The 13,467-nt window shown below is 41.1% G+C and overlaps 1 protein-coding gene across 1 annotated transcript in view; it reads left to right on the top strand.

The window, feature by feature from the left end:
* apc2 (APC regulator of WNT signaling pathway 2) overlaps window positions 1-11,797 on the top strand; it is a 116,860-nt gene extending 105,063 nt beyond the window's left edge. The window contains exons 13-15 of the mRNA XM_078556023.1: window positions 372-488; window positions 1,413-1,627; window positions 3,201-11,797. Coding sequence (XP_078412149.1) covers window positions 372-488; window positions 1,413-1,627; window positions 3,201-8,970 — 6,102 coding nt within the window. The 3' untranslated portion in view covers window positions 8,971-11,797. The remainder of the gene's footprint in view (window positions 1-371; window positions 489-1,412; window positions 1,628-3,200) is intronic.
* The last annotated feature ends 1,670 nt before the right edge of the window (window positions 11,798-13,467 follow it).

The raw sequence follows: 13,467 nt of genomic DNA, 5'->3' as shown, positions 1-13,467 counted from the left end.
ATGGGAGGAAATCTTCAGGGGGGGGGCATTTATTGTGTTACAGTTATTTTTGCTTTTATCTGCAGTGGAACGCAGCATTAGAAACATATCATGTAATTAAGTGTCTGTAGAGAATGTATGAATGTGCACATAAAGTAATTATGTGCGTTTGCCTGATGCCAAAGGGGAAATCACTGTTGCTTTGGAGGGGAATGACTTGGAAAACGAAACTGGTTTTCATCTTTAGGATGGGAGTCAGGCTGAGGCCAAAACAACCAGGGAAATCAATTTGATATTGTGTGCCACCACAGTCCCCAACCACCACCTTACAGTGAAGTTAATGATAGGCTTGCTCACCTGGTTCAGTTCTTAATATGCGTGAATTATTCCAGGTTGTGGCTAGTATCCTGAGAAACCTTTCGTGGAGAGCAGACGTCAACAGCAAGAGGATTCTACGGGAAGTCAGAAGTGTAAGCGCATTGATGCAATGTGCTCTGAAGGCTAAAAAGGTGCGTTCTTAATTAACTGACTCACATTTCATGATTAACCTTAGATTCTAGTGAAGAATGTTGATGGAAATATGTAGCCAAGATGAGGGGAGCAGAAAGAATAGGACTGGCTGACAATCCATGAAGATTGACATTGCCTCAATAATTTAAAGACACAATCCAATTTTACTGTAATGTCATATGCATTTTCTTGTCATCCTTGTGCCCCTCACTCAACAACTCCCCCCCCATTCTCTGTTAAGAGTCTCTTGATATATTGATAGGGTGAGGTGAAATGAAGTGGGAGGAGGCTGTGTAGAGCATAAACTACGGCATGGACTGTTTCTGTCCAGCTACTGTGCTGTAGAATTCTATGTACTATCCGTCCTAGGCAATGGTTGGACCTGGGCATGCAGTTGTAAACCAATCCCAATTTTAAAATAATGCTTTGTGTCCATATTTTTATAGAAAATCAACTAATTTGAGGTCGTTCAAAACTTTGCTGTCTGGGCCCTTACATGCACCAGGTCTTATTTCTCATTACCCCTGTGCTCACTGGCCTAAACTGGCCCCCTGTGAAGCCTCAATTTTAAAATACTCATCCTTGTTTTCAAATTCCCTCCATGGTCTCATTCCCCACACAATAATGCTGATGTGAAGCACTCTGGAATGGTTTATTATGTTAAAGATGCTATATGAATACAGAAGTCAGGAATAATTTCTTCACATATAGAATAATCAACACTTGGAATAAAGCTTGAGGAAGGCGGCAAGAACCTTAGAGTTATCCAGGAGCTTATTGGGTGATGTGATGAGTGGATCGCGGTAGTTTCTTTGTTCCGGATGGAATAGCTAAAGAGAATTGAATGGCGGCTCTCATCTGGATTTATCTTGTGATCTTGTGAGTTGATGTTCTGAGTTTTGCATTTTCATGTTCCTCTCAAGGAGTCAACTTTGAAAAGCCTGCTGAGTGCTCTTTGGAACCTATCAGCTCACAGCACAGAGAACAAGGTGGCCATCTGTTCTGTTCAAGGGGCATTGGTTTTCCTAGTAGGTACTCTGACCTACAAGTGTCAGAGCAATTCGCTTGCCATCATTGAGAGTGGAGGAGGTATTCTGCGAAATGTTTCCAGTCTCATTGCAACAAATGAGGAGTACAGGTACAGCAAATAATGATATATTTTAAAAACATGTTACTGTGCACAATCACTAGCATTGCCTAAATATGTTGGTAGCCCTGTTACCTCTGAGTCAGAAGATCATGGATTCAAGACCAACTCCAGGAACTGGAGCACAAAATCTAGGCTGATACTGCAGTGCAGTGTTGAGGGAGTGCTACACTGCTGGAGGTGCTGTTTTTCAGATGGCATGTTAAGCTTAGGCTCCTTTCCCTTCTCAGGTGGAGGTGAAAGATTCCATGGCACTACTTTGAAGAAGAGTAGGGAAGTTCTCCATGGTGACCTGTCCAAAATTTATCCCTCAAAGTCTTACAAAAAAAAAAGCTGATCATTCTAATATTTCTGTTTATGGGAGTTTGCTGTGCGCAAATTGGCTGTACATTTCCTACATTACAACAATGACTACATTTCAAAATTACTTCATTGGATGTAAAGTGCTTTAGAACAGCTTTAAGTCATGAAAGGCGTACTGATGGCGATATAAATAGTGAGTTGATGCTGCCTTGGCATAACATCCATGTTTCAATAGTGACAGACACTGTATTCCTAATGCCAGTGTGAAGGGGGCACATTTTTTTTTCTGAAATCTGGTAACGTACAGCTTGATTCACGGCATTCACTTTCGAGAGGAAAAGATACAATATTGGGCAGATTCTTAGAACTCCATAGGGTAATTGGAGCTGGTTAGATAGCCGAAATAAATTCAGAAAATGCCGGAAATACTTGTAGGACTGGCAGCATCAGTGGAGATAGAAACAGAGTTAAACTTTCAGGTCGATGGCCTTTCATCAAAACCATTATTTAGTCAGATATCCATTATTTTGTACAGTGAAATAGTTATGAGTATTAATAGTTATGAATATTAATGTAGCTAAATTCTAAATGAAACAAAACATAAAAACAATGAGAAGATTGTTGGAATTACGCGAGAACTCAATGATTTTATATCAGACCTGTAAGTTCTATTTAAATCTATTTTTAAAAATTTATTCTTTTATTGGAAGTGGGCATCACTAGCAAAGTCAGGATTTGTTGCCCATTCCCAATTGCTCTTGAACTGAGTGGCTTGCTAGGCCATTTCAAAGGGCAGTCACATGTAGGCCAGACCAGGTAAGGATGGCAGATTTCCTTCCCTAAAGGGCATTAATGAAACAGATGGGTTTTTATGACCATCGACAATAGTCTCATGCACCATCACTAGCTTTATATTCCAGATCTATTAATTGAATTTAAATTCCAACACTCTGTGGTGGGATTTGAACCCGTGTTCCCTGAGCATGAGCCTGAGTCTCTTGTTTACTAGTCTAGTGACATTACCACTGTGCCACTATCTCCCCCTTCTTATGTTTATACAATATTGTACTTCAAAAATTTAAAGTTCAAAATTATTAATACATATACTATTAAGACACATTATTTAAATAATCACAACTATTCCTGCAATCTCATAGCAACTTTCAAAAGAACCTCACATTTGAATTCTTTTTCTCCTCCATCTATTTTATTATAAAAATATAACTGCCCATTTTGCTTAATGGCCTTGTTTGTCTTTTAGGCAAATCCTACGTGACTACAACTGCCTGCAGACCTTGCTGCAACATCTGAAGTCCCACAGTTTGACCATTGTCAGCAATGCTTGCGGAACCTTATGGAATCTCTCAGCTCGCAGCTCAAAGGACCAAGAGCTACTGTGGGACCTGGGAGCTGTCAGCATGTTGAGGAACCTGATTCATTCCAAACACAAGATGATAGCAATGGGGAGTGCAGCCGCCCTGAGGAATCTTTTGACCAACCGGCCAGCCAAATACAAAGATACCACCATGGTATCCCCAGGTTCTTGCATGCCTTCTTTATACATGAGGAAGCAGAAAGCCCTGGAGGCTGAATTGGATGCTAAACATTTAACAGAGACATTTGATGGCATTGAAAAGCTTAGCCCTAAGCATCCCAATATCAACAAACCCCTCAGGCATATTGAAAGCTTGGCCAAGGACTATGCATCAGACTCTGGATGTTTTGATGATGATGAGGGTCCCAATATATCAACTGGATTAGAAACCGGAGGCTTAAGTGTGCTGTCCATGTACCTGAACTCCTCTTTTCTTCAAGGACAAGGTTTGTCCAGATGTCGTAGTAGCGGAAGATGTTCAGAATCAGAAAGAGACCTGGACGGAAATCTTCAAAAATTCAATCCCGCCACTGATAATGTGTCTGTTGCGGCAGAGAGGTTGGTAAACCAAATATCCACGACTGTAGCCAGGATCGACAAAATAGTGGAAGATATGTCTAACATGCACACATCCTCAGAAGACAGTTTTAGTCTTAGCTCTGAAGATCAATGCATTGACTGGCAGTGTGCATTAGATGACTTGAATGAACCCAGGACAAAGTCTTCATCACCCTGTCATCCTACTGAAGCTGCTAATTCAGGCAAACGTGAAAATCGTAGCAAAGTACATATGATCTTGGGTGCAAGAACAGACTACACAAACTTATCAAGTGACAGCCTGGATTGTGTTATTAGCACTGGCGAATGTGACACAAAAGGTCACATTCATTCAGCTAAGGATTCCTTGGTTACAGACCAAAAGGACGAGCTTCCTATGTATCAGAAAAGGCCGACTAACTTAGACCTAAAGAGTGGGGACAACGATCAGCTAGATAGAAAGGATTCTGATGAACAATTGAGTTCTAGAGAATCTAAAACTACATTGAATGAAGCCTGGCGGATAAGAAAATCCGATGAAATAAGTAAAAAACGATTCTCACCTTTTTATGAAAAGATCCATGTGACTTCAGTCACAACGGGAAGCAGTCAAAGCCCAAGTCCAGGAAATTCTCTGACCCCTCAGAGTTTGAATGGCAGAAAGCAGGCGTGGGTCCCTTCTGGATATCCACAGAGCAGTAGAAATGTGAATCAAGGCCTCTCTAGCACTTCTGCTTCCACACCAATTTCCAATGACCAGGAAACTTTGCAAACGTACTGTGTGGAAGACACTCCAATTTGCTTCTCAAGATGTAGCTCACTCTCATCCCTCTCATCTGCTGAAAATGTCCTGGATGTTCAAATTGGCAGTGAAAATGATGTGGATAGCGACTCTTCTCTGGAAATCATTGGCGTAGAAAAAGAATCACCACAGCCTGAAGAGAAGACAATAAGTGATGAGTCCTTTGCCTCAGAAAAAATGCAGATCAAGTCTAGTGATAATTCATTCAGCAGTACATCTCAACCTATTGAAATACCTTGTCCAAAGCATGAAAAATTTTTGATAAGGAAAAAAGCATCTTCTAGAAATATGGATTCCAGTCCATCAAGTCCATCAGAAAATTACTTGCAAGAAACCCCATTAGTCTTAAGCAGGTGCAGTTCAGTCAGTTCACTTGGGAGCTTTGAAAGCCCATCAATTGTAAGTTCCATTCAAAGTGACCCTTGCAGTGAAATGATAAGCGGTACCATCAGTCCCAGTGATTTGCCTGACAGCCCTGGTCAAACCATGCCCCCTAGTAGAAGTAAAACCCCCTTGCTTGACCAGCTAGAAAAAGATGCTGGTCAAGGCAATAACCAGTGGGATGGCGATATGAAAAAACACATGGACATCAATGATTTTAAGGAACGATTTCACCTTCCTCCAGATATTGATACTATGCTCTATTTCACTTTGGAGAAGCCCAATGAAAACTTCTCGTGCGCCTCAAGTCTAAGTGCGCTCACTCTTCACGAGCCATATATTCAGAAGGATATTGAGTTAAAGCTAATGCCTCTCCTCCAAGAGAAGAGCTGTTTTAATTGTCGCGCACAAGGAGAAGACATCAGAGAGGAACGGAACGGAGATGGAATGGAAAAAGTCGATAAGTTGGATAGTATCCTGGAAAACTCTGATGATGACATCGAGATCCTGAAAGAGTGCATCAATTCCGCCATGCCCACTAAATTTAGAAAAGTGAAAACTTCTGCCTCACCTGGTTTACCTACACAGGTGCTGCAATCTAAGAAGTCACTTCAGCTCCCTGTTTACATGCTACTGCCAGCTCACTCTCAATTAGAACCATCTGGGCACAGTACCTCGAAAAATGACACTTTTAGAGAAGATTCCTCATACTCAGATTCTGTCGAAGGAACTCCAGTTAATTTTTCCAGTTCAGCCTCACTCAGTGATGAGACCTTAGAGTATCCACAAAAGGAATCACCCAAATTGACAAATATGAAGGCTGAGGTGATTGAAAGAAGAGAGCTGCTTCCTGCAGAAGGACAAAATGCTGATGACTTCGAGGTGCCCATAGCTATAAGGATGCATGATAGAAGTTTTGAACAAGGGAATAAATACAACTTAAATGTAAATAGTCCGGTGCCAGTAGCTCAATTACATTCACTTAATTTCAACCAAAGGGAGGTTCTGAAAAGGAATCAGAACTCTCTACCGCCACGGTCATGTCAAAGCCAGAATGTTCATGTTTATCAACCAGGATTAATTGTAAATAGCTCAAGGAAGGACCAAGCTACACCAAGACACATGCTGGAGTTGGGTACAAAGAAAAGCGATTGTAAGGGTTCAGAGGAAGGGCAGCAAAGAATGGATGTTTCCTGTGGAGAATATATTCACGGAAGCTATGCATTCCAATCTATGCGCCACACTACACCTACTGAAGAAGCTGTGTACTGCTTTTATGAAAATGACTCTTTGGATATGCTAGGTGTCTCAAAAGATACAGCGAAGCCGAAAACTGAAGGAAAAAATGACTATGAGGAAAAAATCATGAACCAAAATGGAGTAGTGGGGAATGAACCAATCCATAATCACAAATCAATCTCAAAGTTCAGAACCACTAGTAAAACTGAACGAAATTTGATAACAGATGAAAGCCCTCTCTGCTTTTCCCTCAGTTCTTCATTAAGTTCGCTGAGCGATGTGGAGTTGGAGGATACGCAAGGGAAAACACGGAAAGCATTTGTAAAATCAAGGAAAAAGTCTCAGAGCTCTACTGCTTCAAAATCTTTTAATAATGGATATTCATCCTTGTCAACAAGGAGGGACAGTTCTCCCAGTTCTTTGAGCTATGATTCGGAAGATGATCTCCTGCAGAAATGCATCAGCTCAGCAATGCCAAAGAAAAGGAGACATTCTTCAAAGCGAAAGTCTGAGAGGTCGGCGAAGCAAGGCCTGAAAGGTAATACGCAAAACAACACCGGCAGGAACATGGCTTATGATGTGGAGCACAGGAATGATATAAACCAAGATGTTTCCAGCTCACTGTCAGATTTAACGTCTCCTGATCTGGAAAGTATTGAGTGGAAAGCTATTCAAGAAGGTGCCAACTCAATAGTCACGAGCTTGCATCAGGCTGCAGCCTGCCTTTCCAGGGAACCGTCCTCTGAATCTGATTCAATTCTATCATTTGTGTCAGGGCTGTCCATTGGATCAACACTGCATTTTACCCTTGAGCGGAAAGACAAAAAAAGGCCTCTGAAAGAGCAAACGCGTAATGTAGAGGGTGCAGAGATCACTTCTAAAGAAGGAAAGAAACTGAATGAAAATAAGACAACTGGAGGTAAACCTTCTATTGGTGATAAAGTTTCAAACACACCTAAACCACCATCTCGAGCAGTGAGCTTACCTGTGGTCTTTCGAGGAAGGACTGTGATCTACATGCCTGATATGTGGAAAAAGTCCACGAATGCTAATCCCGCTTCAAAGAAAACAGCACCTAAAATTAACGCTGCTTCCAAAAGTCCTAACCAGACATTTAGATCTAGGAGTTTGCACAGGCCTGGAGAAACAACGGAAAAGGCTGACAGTACTTTACCAAAAAGAAGCGTGACTCCACCAGCAAGAATAGCAAGAGGCCCTTCAAGGGGATCTTCAAGGAACTCAACACCATCTAGACAGCCCCAGAAGAATGTAACAGCAGCTCTACAATCTACTAGGCAAGGAACACCTCATGCAACAAAAACCAATATCAACAAGCTTGATCAGAAACCAAGACCTCTTGTGAGTTCTACACCTTCTACTCCAAGTATCAAATCTCCAGTTTCAGGGAAACTGTCTCGCAAATCTCCAGTCCAACCACCAAATATTCAGACACCAACTAAGCAGGTAACCCCAGCAAAGAAAGCACCCTCTTTTCAAAAGAATGAGCCTCTTGGACCAAATAAGAGCCAAGGTGCTAAGAAGGTTATGCCACCAAACAGGCTGGACCTGGTGAGAATCTCATCAGCTAAATCGAGCGGCAGTGAATCTGATAAGTCCAGCTTTGTGCGGCAGCTGACATTCATCAAAGAGTCCTCAAGCCTTCTGATGAGGCAGAAGTCTGAAGCTTCTTCATCTGAGTCAGTCTCTTCACTATCTCAGTCTGTGTCACCAAGAAGAAGCAAGTCAGATTTTCAGAAGGCTTTCATACGTTCTGCGCAATGCCAAGAGCTAAGAGTCGCTAAACCAGCAACTAACTTGAATATAAATCAACGGAAAGCCACGTGCAATGAGGAAGGACTCCGAAGTGAGAAACTGTCGAGAAGGCCAAGCTCGGAAAGCCCCTCAAGGCTCCCTGTGAAAAACAGTGCCATCTGGAAACATGATAATTTTAAACGCTATTCATCTTCCCCTCACATAAATATATTACAGAGGGCAGGGAGTCCATCTTCCATTCGTTCAGCCTCATCAGAATCTAGTGACAAGACCAAAAGTGAAGAACAGCCTCGAAGTAATCAACAGTTTGCAAACCAAAAAGAACAGCAAATGAAAAAGATTCAGCCAAGCTTAAAAGGGACATGGAGAAGAATCAAAGATGAAGACATTCCATATTTTCTCAGCAACTCTCTTCCTCCTTCAGCAATGGCACTGGTAAATAAATCAGAGTCTGAACAACAGTTGAACAAAGTGGGCACTGTGGAAACCAAGACCAGTGATGCTTTCGTGCAAACTGAAGACTTCCCTGTTACAAAAACAAATTCAAGCACATCGCCAACATTGGACCTAATCCCTCATGTTGCGCAGGCTATTCCCAGGAAAACCACAAGCAGATCATTTATAGGGAAAAATACAGAGATCACGCATGGTGTCTATTCAGACAATGAACAGGAATTTGACACAGTAATGCTGATGAGGAACAATATGACCACTTCAGCTGAGACTGAAAACTATACTAATGTCCCAGGACACATGCACTTCAATTCAAGTAGACATAGTTCTCCAAGCAGAGCTGCTCGAGTGACCCCTTTCAACTACATACCTAACCCCAAGACAATAAGATCAGACAGTGGATCTCTCCAACCACCTCAGATACGAGCACCTATTATTAGTGAAAAAACAGTGGGGAAAGTGCAAAGCTGAAAGCCAAATTGATCAGTAGACTACTTGAGCTTAAGTACTTTGTTGCTTTGCAGTTTTCACTCAAGAGTGACACAACCCATGAAAGATGTGCTCATTCATAAATGTGTCTCAAGCACAGCCTTAACTGGGGTACAAAATGCATGCATCAACTAATTTAGTTCTACCACTATCCATGATTATGAGACCATCATTTAATTAAGGCATTATAAGGTGAGGTACCTCCTACAAAGACACTATCAACAATGTTGGTGTACCACTTGTTTATATTTATGAGCTGACTGCAACAAATGGTGACACACAGGTAAAAGTGATTCACACATGTGAACACCATGTTCCAATGATAGGGCTTAGTGACTGATGGTAACACTCAAACTTTGATCAGTTTCAACTCAAGTTGGTTTCTGTTTGGTCAATTGTTAGACAGATTTACAAATGTTAGTTGAAAGAAGAATAGTTAGCTTGTTAACACATTTGGCTAATCAGAGATGCTGAGACAGTTACATTTGAGTTCAGTTCCTGCTGGAATTAAGATAATTGTTAAAAATTATAATGCTAATAGTATTCCTAATAATTCAATAATGATTGTCATTTCAATGACTGTCTCAACTTATGAAGACAATTATTGCAGTACCTTGTGTAACAACAATGGGCCTGTTTCTCAGTTGAGACACGTGATCAATTAATAATGAAGTTAGCCCATAGGTCAAGGCACTCAATTATGTCTGCATTATGATTACTGGAGTATTGGTTAACCTACTGATATTCTCCATCCTGCTCACCAATATGTCTCATGAGTAGCCACAATTGGGCAGTTTAAGTGGGAGGAGGGACAGGAGGAGACTCTGTGCCATCTTCTCAACAGAGGCCAAAAGCTGGCCTCTTGTTTTACAAAGCAGCATTTTCTGATTATCCAACGTACAAAATGAAGGTCAAAATCGACAGGCAGGTGGGAAAGAATGGCGGAATCACCTCACTAATAATACATTCCTAGTTTGCAAGCGACAGACATTAAAACTTTCTAACTAAACTTGCTTAAATTTCTTCATGAAAGTTGAATCTTCAGAAGTTATAATTCAAAATGTACTAATTAAAGTTTCACCTTGCTTTTTGTTTAATGTTACAAATGATTTTTTTTAAGAAGCTCTATATGAATTAGATTTATTTCCCATTCTAACGTTCTAGCAAAGTTGTTGACTGCAATTTTTGCAACTATTATACACTGTTTACCTTTAAAATTGCTACAATCTAAAAATGCACTTAAGTAACTCCATGGAGTATAGAGAGAAATGCTTGATGGTAACTCTTGAACTGTGCTCAGAAATGAGTGCTTTGCATTGTCCTTTCACCTCTGGGATTTAGATTTTAATCCAATTTAGTCAGTAGGAATACAGCTTTCCTCTTTCTCTGACAGATGTAAGGGTTTACAACATATATACCCGCATTTAGCATAATTGACACAGAAGTTGACATTGTCATTCAAGGAGGCCAAGAGGATGGCTAGCACAGGAAATTTAAATCACACACTGATGGGCACTCTGCTAAGTTTTGGGTTAAAATTTGTTAAAATCTTTCCCATACTTGGCCTGGAATCATTCAGCCCTAATGCTTGGAGCCAAAAAATGTCCAGATTCCCCATTCTACACCTTGCTGTGTACAAAAATTCAACAGAAGATACCAAATGCTTCAAAAATAAATATTGAGCTTTGGCAAGAGATGCAACAGAAGAATAGAACAGCGATTGAGAAACATCAACTATATGGTGTGCTTTTAGAAGGAAAGCTACTGAAAAATAAGTAATAAAAGTTTTATTTTAAAAAGCTAAAATTAATATCATTATAATGTAATGACCTCTGATCGTAAGAGACTTAAGTCCACAAATAACACTGTGAACACTGTGAAGACTTAATTGTCTCCTATTAGTTTCTTTATTGAACAGAGATGTGCGGAAAATGGCGGGGGCGGGGGCTGGCATGGAGAGTTGGCGAGGGCGGGCGGCATGTGGTGATGGCCAGCGAGCGGAATACCGTTGTGACTCAGCAACTGAAACGACGAGTCATCCAGCAGATGATGACTCGTCACTTTCTGATCAGGCGACTGTATAATGCTGTTGGTTTGGGATTTGCTGAGCTTTCTGTGGGGCCGGAAGTAGGGAGAGAGGGAACAGAATTGTCAAAAAGGAGAGAGGTTCTGTTTAACTTGTACTGAACCCTGGTTAGGCCACAATTGGAGCACTGTGCACAGTTCTGGTCTCCGTATCCCTGGGTTAGGCCACACTCGGAGCACTGGGCACAGTTCTGGTCTCCGTACCCCTGGGTTAGACCACACTTGGAGCACTGTGCACAGTTCTGGTCTCCGTATACCTGGGTTAGACCATACTTGGAGCACTGTACACAGTGGCATAGAATATAAGAGCAGGGAGGCTATGCTGGAACTGTATAAAACGCTGGTTAGGCCACAGCTAGAGTATTGTGTGCAGTTCTGAAATCTGCATTATAGGAGGGATGTGATTGCACTAGAGAGAGCGCAGAGGAGATTTACCAGGATGTTGCCTGGGCTGGAGAGTTTTATTTATGAGGAGAGCTTGAATAGACTGGGGTTATTTTCCCTGGAGCAGAGGAGATTGAGGGGGGACATGATTGAGGTGTATAAAATTATGAGGAGCATAGATGGGGTAGACAGGATGGAACTTTTTCCCTTGGTGGAGGGATCAATAACCAGGGGGCATAGATTTAAGGTAAGGGGGCGGGAGGTTTAGAGGGGATATGTGGAAGAATTTTTTCACCCAGAGGGCGGTGTGAATCTGGAACTCACTGCCTGAAAGGGTGGTAGAGGCAGAAACACTCATAACATTTAAGAAGTATTTGGATGTGCACTTGCGATGGACCTAGTGCTGGAAAATGGGATTAGAATAGTTAGGTACTTGATTGACTGGCACAGACTCGATGGGCCGAAGGGCCTTTTTCTGTGCTGTAGACGTCTATGACTCTATGTCAATCTGAGTGTGGCTCAGTTGCTAGTAGCCTCCCTCTGTCTGCTGCATCTGGGTGGACAGTAAGAACCCCATGACACTACTTGAAGCAGAGCAGGAAGTTCTCCTTCAAATCCACTCAAATGCTGCCAGAATAAAGGTGAGCTGGCCATTCATCTCTCACTGTATGCAAAATGGCTACTGCTTTTGCCCTTTTATGAATTACTGCACTTCAAAGTAATTTGCTGTTTGTGTTTTGAGAGATATAATAAAGTGCTATATAAGCACAATTTTTATTTTGCTGCTTTGAGCAACTTAACAGAGACACTCAGTATAATTTTAACTTATCAGGTTAAAATCTATCAGAGAAGTGATGGGATCTAATGCAATGATGCTCTTACACCCTCCCCTTCCCCGCACCATTTTACCCTGTTTTGATGTCAACTATTGGAGACGAATATTGGCTAGATTGTAAACTCAGCATTCCACCCAGTCCCATGTGCTTCTTACATGTTAGGCTAAAATTACATCCAAATTGGGTTTGTATGCTAATCTTTGCGCAAGGTCATTTGAAGACTTTAGTCTTGTATCTTGACCATGTGTAAGTTCATACAGTAGAACTAGAGGGATGCTGTCCCTTTAAAGTAGTTCATGGTTTGCTAGCGGTATCCAGTCCAGGAAAGCAGTCTTATGTAGCGACATGTACATAAAATGATTAATTATGTTCATCAGTGGATAATGTAATTAATTTATTTTCTCTAAATTTAAATTAATGGAAGGGCAGAATGGCAAATTAGCACAATGACCAGATCTTTTATAGACTTTGTGTACCAGTCAAGTTTAATTTAATGGAATAGTGAACTAACTAAATAAGCTTGGATTGGTTGCTAATTTCACAGCATTTCTCTGGAAACTGAAATTTTTGGCTTTGCCCTTGGTCCATATCATACCTGAGTCGTAACTCTTAGTCCTCATCATTCCACACAAACAAAATGAAGGCATTAGGTGAGGAGAAAAGTAGACTGATGAGGGCAAAGTGTATTGGAGGGGCAATCTCACAGAAGGAATGCTCGTATGAAGTGTGATTATAAAAACTATTCCGTGTTTTATTTCATTATCAGTATTTTGTTTCAAGTCTACATTGAGGGCAGTAAATGAAGGATTGAGATAATCATTGTTCCATACATTTTTAGTACAGGTTTATTCCGAAAATTGTGTGTTTTAACCTTTCTTGTTCTAACATGATAATTTCACAAAGTAAATCTTTTAAGTAAGCTCAAGGGGCTGCTACATGCATTTCAAGACACATTTAAGAAACAGCTGGATGCTTGTGTTGGGAAGATAATGCCTGGTAAACTAGAAGGAAGATGCCAAATGAACAAAATGATCTTCTTCACCAAAAGCTATTTTGTGAGCTTGTGGAAAAGGGTGGGATTGAGGAAGATAGAAAACAAGATGGTCAGGTGGACTTTTAACAAGAAAGGAGCAATTGGGCCAATTCTCTTCTGATATATAGGTGTCCTGTTTCT

The sequence above is a fragment of the Cetorhinus maximus genome, chromosome 13, assembly GCF_964194155.1.
Source record: "Cetorhinus maximus chromosome 13, sCetMax3.hap1.1, whole genome shotgun sequence".
Classification (NCBI taxonomy): Eukaryota; Metazoa; Chordata; class Chondrichthyes; order Lamniformes; family Cetorhinidae; genus Cetorhinus; species Cetorhinus maximus.
Note: the sequence above shows the minus strand (reverse complement) of the source record. Positions and strands in the feature narration are given on the sequence as shown.